Source organism: Festucalex cinctus, chromosome 15, assembly GCF_051991245.1.
Source record: "Festucalex cinctus isolate MCC-2025b chromosome 15, RoL_Fcin_1.0, whole genome shotgun sequence".
NCBI lineage: Eukaryota > Metazoa > Chordata > Actinopteri > Syngnathiformes > Syngnathidae > Festucalex > Festucalex cinctus.
In genome coordinates, this window is record NC_135425.1 from 5,064,874 (window position 1) to 5,080,080 (window position 15,207).

General features: G+C 39.2%; 1 protein-coding gene across 7 annotated transcripts in view; it reads right to left on the reverse strand.

Annotated features, from left to right (window-relative positions):
• sptan1 (spectrin alpha, non-erythrocytic 1) overlaps window positions 1-15,207 on the reverse strand; it is a 307,457-nt gene that overhangs the window by 63,817 nt on the left and 228,433 nt on the right. For all 7 annotated transcript variants that reach the window (XM_077498154.1, XM_077498152.1, XM_077498151.1 and 4 more), the window contains 3 exons: window positions 10,167-10,279; window positions 9,556-9,573; window positions 7,724-7,778 (listed from right to left, as the gene is read on the reverse strand). In XM_077498154.1, coding sequence (XP_077354280.1) covers window positions 7,724-7,778; window positions 9,556-9,573; window positions 10,167-10,279 — 186 coding nt within the window. The remainder of the gene's footprint in view (window positions 1-7,723; window positions 7,779-9,555; window positions 9,574-10,166; window positions 10,280-15,207) is intronic.

Consider the following 15,207-nt stretch of genomic DNA (forward strand, 5'->3'; position numbering starts at 1 on the left):
TTACTTTAGCGGATCGTAATCGCCTTGTATATATCGTATTATTAGAACGATCTATTAACGGGTTCAAGACCGTGTTAAAATCACCTCCAATAATAATAGTAGAATTTGTTGCTAAATCGAGTAACCGAGAGAAAAATTCATGGAAAAAATCAGGGTCATCATTATTTGGGGCATATAAATTACCAATTGTATATACTTTATTAAATATAGTTACCTGGATAATAATATATCGGCCCTCTAAATCTGTTACTATATTATTTAGAGTAAAGAATAAATTCTTATGTATAAGTATAGAGACACCTCTTTGTCTACTATTATAGGAGGCAGAGTAAACTTGACTAAAATTTTTATCTATAAATAATTTTTCTTCTGATTTTTGTAAGTGGGTTTCTTGTAGGAGACAAATATCTGCCTTAAATTTTGAGAGATGGTCTAAAATTTTTATTCTTTTTGCCTGGGAGCGAGCGCCACACACATTCCAGGAGACCAGAACTAATTTCTGCATACAAGCAATATAGACTCAGTCTTATGTATACATCTATATAAGCTGCTTATTAATATTAACATATTGTAGGATAGCAAAAGAGTAATTAGGCAATTTATATAATTTATATAAAGAGAGAGATAGCAAGTAGACAAGTATAATAGTGAAGAAACGTGGGGGGAAGTGAGTGTGAAGGAAATCTGTGGGGGATTCAACATAACAATACACCAGTAAATGGTGACCTAAGCGAGATTATTATTATTATTATTAATTTATTTTTTTTAAGAATATATTTCTATATTATTATTATTATTATTATTATTATATAGCCTATGCATAATATAAATTCATATTCTATTTCGTAACCCATTATCCATACATATACATACATATACATATACATATATATACATATATACACATATACATACACATACATATACATATACCTACGTCAAATAATCACACAATGCTCGGCTCTACCAATTGTCAGTTAGAACAGCCAAGGGGTCGAGGTTGGGTTTCGGAATAGCTGGCCGTCGATATATAATTTATCAACGACCATCGAAGTCCGTTTACCCTCCTGTCTATTTTGTTTCATGATAGGAAACAGTACTTTTCGCCGCTCGTTTATCTCTCTTGGGAATTGATCATTCATCCCGAAAGATGTCCCTTTGAGCTCCCGTCCTTTACTTTTTACCAATTCTTTATGTTTAAAATGTTCGAACTTAGCAATAATAGGACGGGGCTTATTGCCCTTACGAGCTCCGAGCCGGTGTACACGGTGAAAAGAGATATTATTTACCGTCTCCTGTGGGATCTTTAGCGATGATGTCATGAATTTTTTTATCTCACCCTCTGGATTATCTGGAGAATTTTCGGATATACCTGAGAATATTAGATTTTCCCGCATACTACGGGATTGAACATCTAAGACCGTTTCCTTTAGCATTTTATTTTCCTTTTTAATCGTCTCCAACTCGGCTGTGACAGCGACGAGAGAGGAGCGTAGCTCGGAGTTATCGCATTGGAGATCGCTTACCTGTTGGCTAACGAATTCCAAACTTGCCTTTAATTCTTTGACGTCCTCGCGGATAAGACAGAGGACGTCAAGTTTTTTATTTATGGAATCCAGCATACTCACCGATACGTCGGCGGTTGCTAAATCGTCCGTGTCTGTTGACGAGTCATTTTTCCTTTTTTTTTTCGAAGGATTATCCCGACTAGCCGCCGGCTCATCCATCGCGCAGCTATAAAAATGATCGTCAATAAAACGTTCGAGGTCGTCCACACTGGATAATATTTCCGATCTTTCTTAGAAAAGAAAAAAATCGAATTTATCTAATCATTAAATTCGGGTTTAATTAGAAATATAAAGCTAATTCTATTTTAGCAACAGAGCGCCGCCATGTTAGATTTTCCCAGTCTCGCTACCGGTCACGCGATAGTCACAGCATCTCGCGATTCCCCCTTTTTTTCCCCCTGTCGTTGGCTTAGGTCTTGACATGGTCCAGGTGAAGTCTTAACTCAGTCGGATGAAACGTGTAGGAGAAGTGGGCACAAGTATGCCCCCTGTAAATGTGCAAAAATCGTCAAAAATGGGGCATTCAAAAATTCGTAGCTCACTTCCTGTTCATTTTAGCACATGGGTCCAAGAGACTTTTTTGTAGGTCTTGGGCTCCCTCATACACCGAAGAATTTCCAAAGATCTTGCTTAAACGTACAACCGGGGCTGCTTCGTTAAAAATTTCTAGGGGGCGCTATTGAGTCATTTTTGTAAAAATAGCACAATCAACAATAAAATATTGCTCATTTTACCAGGCCAGATGTGTGTGCCAAGTTTCATGAGTTGCTGCGCATGTTTAGACCCTCAAAACTGGCGTTTTCTTGGCGAACGGCGCTTAGCCACGCCCACAGCGATTCGCGAAAACTCACAAACTTCGTGTTGTAACATCATGAAGGCCGAAACCCTCATCTGAGCAAATCTGAGGTTGGTCCAGTTAACGTGTTTGGAGAAAAATGTACAAGAAAATTCATAAGGAAAAAATTTGCCACTAGGTGGCGCTATCAGTAAGATGAAATATAAGTTCGTAGATGTCTTTAGGGCTGGACTCTCATCAAATGTGTGAAATTTTGAGAAGATAGGATCATCTCGGTCAAGTTAATGCAGCTTTTATTGTCACGAAAAATCTTCAGACTTTGCGGCACCGTAGCGCCCACGCCCTTTGGCGAAAAGTTACAATATTCGGTGTGGGGCATGATCAACATCTTAAGACTTTTCTGACCAATTTTCAACTGGATCCCTTCAACGAGCTCAGCGCAGTAGCTAAAAACGTAAAGTAAGACATTTATTGTTACCACTAGGTGGCGCTATATGTATAACTGAATTTTATCATAAAGATGTTTTCAGGCCGTGACTATTACGTTGCCTGAGAAGTTTGAGATTTTTTGGAGCTTGAACATGGGAGTTATTAAGCATTTGCTCTTTCTGGACAAATGAAATTTTAAAGGCAATATTTGATGCCCCGCCCCCGTCATATAGTATTTCAAAAAGGCAAGATGTTTTGCCCAGTTTTTCTCTCAGGTCTTGAGATGATAAATGCCAAGTTTGAAGTCAATTGGATGAAAAATGTTTGCAAAGGGGGAAAAAGTATGAACACAGTGAATGTGCCAAAATTGGACATAAAAAAATTCATAGCTCACTTCATGTACATTTTAGCTACATGGTCCCAATAGACTTTTTTTGTGCGTCTCGGGGTGCTACACGTGCCTGCCAATTTTTGTTGTTCTAGCTCAAACGTGCCGGGCTTGGTTTTTATTTTTCTACGCTAGGGGGCGCTATCGAGTCGCATTGTTATGACGACTTAATAATATCAAATTTTTCGCCGGGCCTGAGGAGTGTGCAAAGTTCGGCGAGTTTTCGTGAATGTTTAGTAGTAGCAGTAGTAGCAGTAGCAGTAGTAGCAGTAGCAGTAGCAGTAGCAGTAGCAGTAGCAGTAGCAGTAGCAGTAGCAGTAGTAGTAGTAGTAGTAGTAGTAGTAGTAGTAGTAGTAGTAGTAGTAGTAGTAGTAGTAGGAGGAGGAGGAGGAGGAGGAGGAGGAGGAGGAGGAGGAGGAGGAGGAGGAGGAGGAGGAGGAGGAGGAGAATAATAATAATAATAATAATAATAATAATACTAATAATAATAATAATAATAATAATAATAATAATAATAATAATAATAATAATAATAATTTTTACAAAAACAATAGGGACCTCGCAGCGGTCGCTGCTCGGGCCCTAATAAAGGTTAGAAACAACATATGCTTTCAGCATTCCCACAATAATAAGTAAGATGAAAGAATCTCAATAACACAACAAAGTTGTGCTAAAATATTTCCCAAGGAGGGATCGAACCGTGATCTCCTGCAGGCCAATCTGTTGCTTTAACCACTCAACCATGTAGGTGTCTGTGACAATAAATGGTGTTGTATTTAGTGATCAATTTACAAGCTGAAAAAAAGTGTCAAATGACATTTAACGAAATATATGTTAACTTGTCTACACTGAAATTGAATTTTGAATGTCGTGTTTTTCCCTTATTATTTTTATCATTTTAAACTTCCATACGCTATTTTTTTTTGTTAAAGTTTGCTGTATAAGGTTTTAACATTGTCAATGTAACCTACTTTTGTTTCCTTTCTTTGCTCTGAATGTTAACTACTGTGTTTGTTGATGCTAATGTGTTGTCTTTACTTGTGTAAAGCACCTTGAGTTGCCTTGTGTATGAAATGTGCTACACAAATAAACTTATTGCCTTGCCTTGAATATAGAACGGAAAATATAGAAACAAAACTTAATAATGACAAATGACATCAAAAGTAATGGATGTGAAATAATTATTAGTGACAATGATTAGTATTAAAGAGTTACCCACACTGGATTCGAACACAGGTTCTCTGTGCGGCAGGTAACTAAGCTATCCACTGACCTAACTTGTCTGGCTGATCATAAGAGCGAACAGTCGTATTTGTAATTTAAAGTGTCATCTGATGCTGAAAGCCATCAGATGACACTTTAATATCATTTCCGCACGGAGATTCAAACTTGGGACTTCCGTATCACTGCAAGGCCCCTACTCTAAAGCACTTACCGCAAGAGCTACTTGACTTGGTGAGCAACAGAGCCAATTGGCGTATTTGTACCTCCTAATTACTGGACAAAGACCCGCTCGACCACCACAGCTGCAATAAAGTATGTGACATTGTTTTTATTATTTTATTTAAACTTCTTCCTTTGCTGCACTCCACTGCACTCCTTCCTACTTAAACTTCCTGTTTTTTGTTGTTGTTGTTTTTTACATAATTTACATAATTGATGGATGCACTGAGGTTTAGTACATTAATTGTTTTATGTGAAACAATTGGAAAATATCCATGTCTGAAATGAAAGTTGGGGGTGACAAAAAAAAAATTCCCCACCGAGGTTCGAAACCAGGCTTGGGTGTAAAAATGCAACCACAGTCAAGTTACTTACCCGGTGAGCTCATGGGGCTTGGTGCAAATCAGAGCAAATTGGCGTATTTGTCTTTCAAAGTGTCATCTAATGCTGAAATCCATCAGCGCTGATTTGGAACACGTGTTGAACCATGTCAGTATAACGCATTTCCTGCTATGATAGTCATTTGGTATTGTAACAACTATTGCCTAGGTCCATTCCACCCTCTAATTTTTTTTTTAGTTTGCTTCTCTTGAAGCAAATTCTCTGCAGTGCATGAATATGCCAATGCCCAGACAGGATCCAGCCTGGTCAGCTCTACAGGTGGTCCTTGCCACCAACAAAACTCTTTTGAAGCCGCTGACCAGGTGACAAAGGAATTTATGCGTCTGCCAAAGGAGTGTATTTCCAGCAGTCTGCTCGGAGCCCGAACAAATGGCTCCAATGGTTTGGAATACACAAATGACCGATCAAAGGAATGTTCATGACTTCTTATCAATCACAAAAGGATACTCTGGCGCCTCGCCCTTCCTGGAACGTCTAGATGGAGCAACAACACCTCCAAGTGGCGAAACTTGGAACTATCCTTAGTGACAATTCACATAAGTAACCGCATTTTACACATTTATATCATGATAATTCTTGACAGACAACTGAACTACGAATGATTCATGTTATATCTTTGTGTGTATGAACATCCTATTTCATGTGTACTCCATAAAGAATGAAAGATAATCAATGTCTCTCAGTTCAGTCAGATTAGACAAGTAGAAGTTACCTCACAAGTTAGTTTATGATGCATTAATTACAATGTGTGTTAAACGGGTTGTGTGGGAAAACTGATTTGCCAGACTGACCAAATTTAATGCCAAATTATTAATCTTTTTAATAATTTTCCTCTGAGAGTCTGCGCGAGCGAACAGAAGGGTGTGCCTTCACCTGCTCGCCCCACCCAGAGACTATAAAAACACGAGCAGACCACTGCCCGTTCTCTTCTCTTTTGCCCTCCTGCTCTCTTGCCTGTTCCTGCTCTCACAAGCCTCTTCCAAAAACTCTGGCCCGACTTGCAAGTGGGCCAGCCAGGCTGCTCGAACTCTTTTGTCTAAGAAACTTGCAAACCACGTGGCTTTTTCTTTCCTGGCAGGATCCGTTAACGAGATCGGATCCTCGCGCCACGCCACGCCAAAGCAAGTGCAAACTGCAACGCTGACTAAAGACTCTTTTGGTTTTTTTTGTTTATTTTTTTTTGTTCCACTATCGGTGCTTACCCGCCCGACCTTCGCGGCCCCGGGGTACACTTGCAACGTACCCCGGACTCAAGGTTGCGCACCTCAGCCGCTCAGCACCTCAACTGCTAGTCGGTGGTGCCCCGCCGCGGTGCTAGCTCACCTCCAACGGCTGGCCTTCCCCGTACGCAGGCGCGTACTGACCGAGCTGCAACACCTGAGCTCGGACAGCTGCCCAGCAGAACCAACCTCGGCGAGGATCAACCTCGCCGGATCGCCGACCAATCAAGGCACGAGCCGCACAACGACGCCAGGCCCCTTTGCGGCTTCCCCGTGCTCACCTGTGGAATAATTTTTCTTTTATTTTTTTTTCTTGCCTTTTTCAACGAACATTGACTATTTTTTCCCCCTTGTCAAAAAGGCCGCCACTTCTGTTTGTTGCTACGCAACTCTAAGGCTCGTAAGTGCGCTTGATTTCTACCTCGGCGTATCCACTGTGTGCCACTTACGTTTGAAACCTCACAAATCTGGCAGGTCAAATTTTCTCTTTTCCCTGTTTCTTTATTCATTCGCATTCCTTCCTTATTTTCATTCGCTTTATTTTATTTCTTTTCTTCTGACGGTAGAATAGTTAGGCAGTATTTTGATTCTGTAGTGTAGCAATCGTGAATAAATGCATGTTTTATGAACTGTATTCCGCCTAAGTCATCTGTGTTTCCGAGTGGATTATTATTCTTTTGTTAGTACAACGAACCACTGAATATCGAGTGTGGCGACTTTAGATTATCAATGACTGATGAAAGAAGGATTTTGGTCGTTGTTTGCTCCTGTTAATACAAAGCAAAAACAAACGTGGTGCCCCAGAGGTTATCGAGGTAACTACAATTTACCTCTGTAACGTCCAGATTATTAATTCGTCCAAAAGACGACCCAATTATCGCTACAGTATACTTAATATCCGTTTACGTAATTGCCACGGGCACACGTGCAATGTACAGTCGGCGGTGGCTTTGAACCTGCGACCTCCTGCTTACTGTACATGCACTCTCCCAACTGCGCCACTGAGCAGTATCAGAAAGCCGGTTCAGCATTCCCACAATAATAAAAACTAAACTTACCTTGCTCAGGTTTAGGGATAGACCGATTATCGGCCGGGCCGATTATCGGTGCCGATATTTGGCATGTTGACCAATATCGGCATCGGCCTTTTTACGAAACTGAAGGCCGATAAAAGCTGGAATCGCACCTAACAGTGAATGCTTGCGAACGCAGCAAATGTTTTATCAGGATTTGCAAGATGTGCACAGACATTTTTGGTGCACTGGTTTCACTCTCATTCCTTATTGGCAGCCGTGCGTGGTGTGATTGTGAGTGGGAATGGTTTGTCTATGTGTACCCTGCGATTGGCTGGCAACCACTTCAGGATTTGCTCCGGCTACTGCCTGAAGACAGCTGGGACAGGCTCCAGCAACCCCCGCGACCCTTGTGAGGAATATGCGAATAGGCGGTTTGGAAAATGGATAATTGTCATGTTTACCTTTGTGGCCTCCAGCTGGTATTCAAGTGTACCCGATTCTTCCACCATACATGACCTGACAAAAAAAATGGGATTCGTAAAAGTAAGAAAAAGAAAATGCAATCATTTCATAGTTCTTAATGTCCAGAGACACGTTGATGAACCAAGACTATCAGGGTCTCAGTTCATTTTTAAAGACTAATCAACAGGCAATTATTATAACCTGACATGCTACATATTTTGTTTCATAGATTTCGTTTGGCAAAGGATAAAACAACTGTAAGCAGGTAAGCTTCTTTCAATTTCACTGTGAACACAAGAACACATTTTATTACCGTATTTTGATTATTAAATTCACTTGTTTTACCTCTAAGATTTCTTTCTTCCAAATAACAAAACTTTGTTGGTGTTTAATAATTTTCGCAATAACTTAATTACACGGGCTTTCCCCCCATCATTTTAAATTGCTATATTTATGTATTCTGGCCCTGTCTACCACAATGTGCGTTTAAAAACTATCATAGGTGTACTATTTGTAGAGATATTAACCCTTATAAAAGGGAAATATATTGAGTTGGTGGTGTTTCAGTTGATTTATCATCATATTTGCGAACTCTACTATGTATTTAAAGCGTTTCTGGCTGGCCAAGTGGGCACATGATGATAGGAATGAGCTTTTTACTAGGGCTGGGAATCTTTGACAGTCTCACGATTCGATTCGACTACGATTTTTGGGTCTACGATTCGATTCAAAATTGATTTTCGATTCTCTATTCAAACGATTTTCGATTCAAAATTATTTGATTGACAAATGATTTCTGCTTCAATTTACAGATATGCATAACATAGTCATGATCTACTCCAGTCTGCTTTGCAAGACAAAATGACAGTGTCATTTTTGTTTAAAGATTTATTAATTTTGTATTATAAGTGCCTTTTTCCACAAAAACAACATGTGGGCTACAACTGCCTTTTCCCCTTCTTCTTCATTTCTAATTTAAATAAAATAGATTTTTGGATATTAATATCGATTCGATTCGATTAATAAATGAGAATCTCGATTCTTTTATGAATCGATTTTTTGGCACACCCCTACTTTTTACCCCATCAACATTTGGAGCTAATAAAAAAATGTGATTTTCCAACTCCATTATGAAGTAAGCCTTTGCATATCATACTATTTTGATATATTTTCTTTAAAAAAAAAAAAAAAAAAAAAAAATCTGTAAAGTAGGTCAACTGTTCCTTCACCGACCTATTCATGTTTCTTACAGTAAAAGCAGACCCACATAATTAAATACACATTAACAAAAAGGATAATATCAATTAGTGTCGTTACGATACCGATACTAGCACAGGTGCCGATACTGCATTAAAACAGTGGTATCGGTATCGGTGACTACTCACAAGTAACATGCCGATACCATTAATTCCAATGCTAATATAGGATTTTGGATGCAGCATCTTGCGTCTTGCTGGTGCAAGACATTCACTGGTATGTGACATGTTCACTGCATGCCGATCTAAGATATATTGGCCCTTGAATGCTCTGAACCAATGGCAGGACAGCTTTTTCATGTTGAGGAAAAAAAAAAAACTTAAGTATCGGTATGGTATCGGTATCGGCCGATACTGCAAAGCTGGGTATCGGTATCGGGAGCAAAAAAAATGTTATCGGAACAACACTAATATCAATGGAAGACACTTTACTCCATTTGTTATTACCTGCATATTAACCCTTTGTACATTGTCCATAATACCAAAAGTACATTATACACTAGACTTACTACACCAACGTTTACCCCAGCATTTAGGTCAATTTTCATTTGAAAACAACTCATTTTGATACTTACCCATCCAGAAGATATGTCCTGATTTGCGTTGTAATCCCAAGCAACAGTGAGAATTCCACCAAGTTGTCGGAGGGATAGAGAAGGGAGGAAGAGAAAAAGACAAAGCATGTTGTCAATTGATGGAGCAAATTGGCATTTCTAATTAAATAATAGATTATTATTTCTCAACTTTTTTTTCTTGAAGGGTAAATGCAAAAGGTGGGTGGTGTTATTTACAACTTTATGTAATGTGCTTGCTAAAAATGAAAGGTGTGATTGAATATGTTTATGTCAATACTGTTTTTTTTTTTCCTAATAAGTCAATAATCAGTCACCAATTTAAGTGTTTGTTTAAAATCCAGAGTTTATAACATAAGAAATATGCAGAGTGGCCATCATCATTGTAGAACTTTCTTAAAAAAAAAAAAAAAAAAAATGTAATGAGCACTTCAAATATTTCTAAAATCCTCCATAACAAATACATTCACAAAACACGCATGCACGCACAAACCGACGCACACGCATATATCCCTTAAGGAATGTTTAAGGCAGGGGTGTCCATCCATCCATCCGTTAGCGGATTCGCTTATCCTCACAATATTTATATAAATTGTGCAAAGACGGTGCTCTACCTGGTCTCCTGTAGCCACTGGTGGAAAGCATTGGCATGCTGAGCAAACTCCTGTCGTAACTTGTCATTTTCCTCCTGTCTTCTCTGCTCTTTCTGCAGTTCCAGCTCTCGCTCCTGATTTCAAAATTACAAATAGAAAGCTAACACAATTAGCATTTTTTTAGATAGGGGAAAAAAAAAACTGGGCAAAAAGGATTGTTTTTGAACATTTTTCCAGATAACTTAGTTGTAAATTGAAATTGAAAGGTCTCCTACACATTTCCGAAAAATGAAGTTCAATGTCATAATTTTTTAAAGACAAAATAGACTCCATTTCTTTCATACCGGCCTTCACCTTGTATTCCTTGCTTCTCTGCTGCACTCAGCTCATCTTTTAGAAAACTCAAGTCAGCAGCAACTGCGCTTCTCATCTCTGTCTTGATCACGTGAGCGATGTCAGCCTTGATGCACTTTTCGTGCCAAACTGGGAGGTTCCCGCACTGTTAACGCATAGTTCACGACGAGTTCGTGACCATTCGTGTCCACACTGACACGAACTGGCACGACGAATTCACGCATACTTTGCGCATAGTTTACAACGTCCGGCAACCTAATATTGCGTCAGTTGAAATCCGACCTTGTTGGTTTCACATACTCAGTCCACTTGGACCACATCCGGTAAAATTTGTCTAAGTCAATCCTGAGGCAATATGACAGTTTTTCCATGACATATATATCATGCACAATGTTTATCCATTCTTCCACTGTTGGTGGAACCACCTTCAACCATTTTCTTGTAATAGATTTCTTACTGGCCGCTATGAGTATATTAAACAGTTTCCTGTCACTCATAGACCAGCTGTCCTTTTTCAAGTCGCATAAGTACATACATTCTTGCTTAAAGGGAATTGTCTCACCAAATACATTCTCAATGTGTGCATGTACTTCTCTCCAGTAGGGTTCAATAACCTGGCAGGACCAAAAAATATGAGAGTGGTTCGCTCCATTTGCCCCACAGTCTCTCCAACAGGCATCTCCAGTACCCCGGTATCTTTTTTGGATCGGTGTAATAAAAGCTCTCATCACATTCTTCCAGCAGAATTCCCGCCAAATATTCGACCCAGTTGTATTCCATTGCCAGTGACAGATCCTCTCCCATGATCTACTATCAATCACAACATTCCCTTCCTTTTCCCATTTCCGCTTTACGTAATCTGTGTTCTCCACCTTTGATGATCTTATGCCCTGATACAATTTAGAAAAAATCTTCTCATAAGTAGTAGATTCCAGTAATTGTATAACCTCCTGTAACAGTCCTGGTTTTTGTAGTTTCATCTTGTCTTTTAAGGTTTCATTGAAATAGTGCCTGACCTGTAAGTATCTATAAAAGTCATCTTTTTCTAACCCATGTTTATCTCTCAGAAATTCAAAACTTCGGAGTTCTCCCTTATGGACAAGTGAATGATATGTGGTCAGGCCTTTGGAAATCCATGTTTTAAATCTACCATCATTCTTATTTGGTGTAAAATCCGTATCATATGCGCACCATCTCAATATCCTCAAGGTGTCCCCCAATGTACATAACTTTCCCACTTCTTGCCAGATTTTCAAGTGAAAAGTTGTCCATGAGTCATCAATAATCTGTTCCTTCATTAACGTGTTATCGGCCATTAGTGCAGCTATAGGGGTACTCCCCACTACTGTTCCCTCTATTGTTTTCCAACCCGCAGTGTAATCTGACAAACACAGGCAGATTAATGGTTTAAAATGGGCTGCATAGTAGTAGTCTTGTATGCATGGAAGTGACATCCCCCCCCTTTCTTTACTCAATTGCAATGTTTTATATTTAATTCTAGCTCTGTGTCCTTTCATAAATACCCTGAAATTAATCTGTCCCACTCATTGAACTGCTTTGGTGATATTGTAATTGGTAGACATTGAAATAAATAAAGCAAACGGGGTAGCACGTTCATCCTTATTGAATCGATCCTTGAGCTCAGACTCAAAAATGGAATAATACTCCACTTTTGTAAATCTGACTTAAGTTTCACATTTAACTGACCAAAGTTGAGATCAAACAGTTTGGCAAAGTCTTTTGGTAGTGTGACTCCCAGGTATTTGATCGAATCCGCCTCCCAATTCCAATCAAATTTGTTCTTCATTTCTGGCGGTGGGTCATAGTTGAATGTGAGCGCCTGAGTCTTGTGAATGTTGATTTTAAATCCTGTCAGTGTACCGTATTCTTTTAAGATGTCCATCAAATTTGGAAGTGTCTGTGTTGGATATGTAATATATAGCAGTAAGTCATCTGCAAATAGACACACTTTTTGCTCCTCCGAAGCCATTTTCACCCCTTTCACATCTCGTCTTTGTCTAATCCATTGACTCAATGGCTCAATAAACAGTGCAAAGAGTAGTGGTGAGGCACAACAGCCCTGTCTCGTACCCCTCTCCAGGATGAAAGGGTGGGTAAGATCCCCATTGATCTTGATTCTGGCAGAAGGAGAATCGTATAATGCAGTAAAAACGTCAATCAGGTTGGATTGGAAGACAAATTTCGCAAGTACTTTATATAAGAAAGACCAATTTACCGAGTCGAATGCCTTCTCTGCATCTAAACTTAGTATCAGCGTCTGCAATTTTTGTTCAGTAACATGTCTTATTATGTGTAGCGTTTTCCTAATATTGTCTTGAGTTTGTCTAAGTCTAATGAAACCTGTCTGGTCCAAATGGATCAAGTCCGGTAATATTACCTCTATCCTTCTTGCCATTATAGAAGTAAATAGTTTATAATCAGTATTTAAAAGACTAATCGGACGGTAACTCCCACATTCTAGCTTATCCTTCCCTTCCTTGGGAATAACCGTTATCATTGCGTCCTTCCATGAAGCGGGGATTACCTTCCTTTCCAAAACCCAGTTAAATGTCTTTTCAAGCGTTGGTATAAGCTGTTCCTGCATAGTTCGGTACCATTCCGAGCTATAACCATCTGTTCCTGGAGATTTCCCTCTTTTTAACTTACCTATTGCTAATTTAATTTCGTTCTGTTATTTTTGTCATTAATTTGTCATTTTGAGCCTCTGTAACCTTTGGTAGCTCTAATTGGGACAGGAAAGACTCGATCTGGGCATCACTCCCAGTTTGATATTGAGAGTATAGTGTTTTATAGTAATCATAAAAGCATTGTTTAATTTTCTCCAGACTTGTTTCTATTGCCTTTGTTCTCGGGTTTCTTATTTTGTATATAGTCCTTTCTGCTTGTTGTTTCCTTAATCTATATGACAAAAGTCTCAATGATTTCCCTCCTGCCTCATAATATTGCTGTTTTGTAAAAAGAAGTTTTTTTTGTACTTCTTGTGTGTTTAAATCGTCTAGTTCTTTCTTCAAATTTATTATTTCCAATTTAATTTCGTCCTTTGAACCCTTTGAATGTTCTTTTTGGAGTATTTTCAATTTACTCTATAATTGTCAGTCTTTCCTGTCTCATTTTTTTTTCACGGGATGAAATGGCTATAATTCTACCCCTAGCTTTTAGTGCATCCCATAGTATTGGCGGTGTCACCTCATCATTATCATTATATTTCAAATATTCACTAATTTCTTCTTTTAAAATGTTCTTAATTTTCTCGTTATTCAATATATTCGTATTTAACCTCCATAATGTAGATCTACTTTTATTGCCAAGGCGGACAGACAGGTAAATATGGCCATGATCTGATAGGGTAGATGGACCAATTTCGTAGCCCACCACCCTATACAGATCCTTTTTAAACATGAAAAAGTAATCAATTCGAGAGTAGACATGATGTGCAGGTGAGTAATGTGTATATTCTCGGTTAATCGGGTTCTTATCTCTCCATACATCAACAATTTCCATTTCATTCATAAGTGTATTAATCTTCTTTGCAATATTCCTTGTTTCAGATCTCCCATTTGATGAATCCAATTTTGGGTTCAGTTTAATATTGAAGTCCCCCCCACAAATCAATGTCCCCTTACTGTTAGTTATCATTATATCAAATATTTGTTTATAAAAGATCCAGTCGCTTCCAGGTGGTACATACACATTAAAAAGGCTTATCAAGTTGCCTTCTATTTTACCGGTTATGTGAACAAACCTACCTTCTTTATCTTTATATTCTGTTACATGTTCGTAGTTTACTGCGCTGGATATCAGGATCGCAACCCCTCTCCTTCTGCCAGACTCATGAGAAGAGAAGTAAATGTGCTTAAATCCCAATTTGTTCAGCTTAGCATGCTCAGAATCACTAAGGTGTGTTTCCTGCAGGAAAGCTATTTGGACATTATCTTTTTTTAGTTTCGATAGGATTTTTGTCCTCTTTATTGGGTTGAGTACACCATTAATATTGAATGACGCTATTTTTATTGGTCTATGCTCCATCTTTGAATGCTCCCTTATACATTCTCATCAAACTATTGTGCTCCCAAACTCCCTCCAGAACCCGTGGAGGTATAAAAGAAAAAACAAATAAGAAAACAAAAACATGTTTAAACCAAAACAAACTTTTTAACTTCCAATGTAGGGGTCTCTGAACTAGACCCTGGTGAGCCTCAGTGATGGGCTCCAAAGGAGCGATCTCCCCCCAACGTATGGAGGGAGGGGCCCCTTTCAGCATTGATTGCGCGTTCAGGCAAAGAAAAGAAAACCCAACATGAACCTATTTAAATTCTAGTGTCTCTCTACCATTAAATTTTATCAACGATACCAGTCGGCAGTCTGTTGAATTAGTTGTCCTTGGTGGTGGTGGTGGGTGGGGGGTGTCAGCTCTCAGCCGGTGCAGGTGTTGGTCTCCTGAAGTGGTGGTGGTGGTGGTGGTGGTGTGGTGGTGGTGGTGGTGGTGTGTGGGGGGGGGGGGTGCATCCTTGTATCTGACTCTCAGTCTAGCAGGGAAGAGGGTCTGAAATGGGATGTGATCTTCCTTCAGAGCCTTTCGAACCTCAGCAAACTGACGTCGTTTTTTTAGGCCCAACGGTGGATAGTCATTATCGAGGTTAATGTGCTTCTCCTGCCATGTAAATCCTCTCCCCTGTCAGGCTTTTCG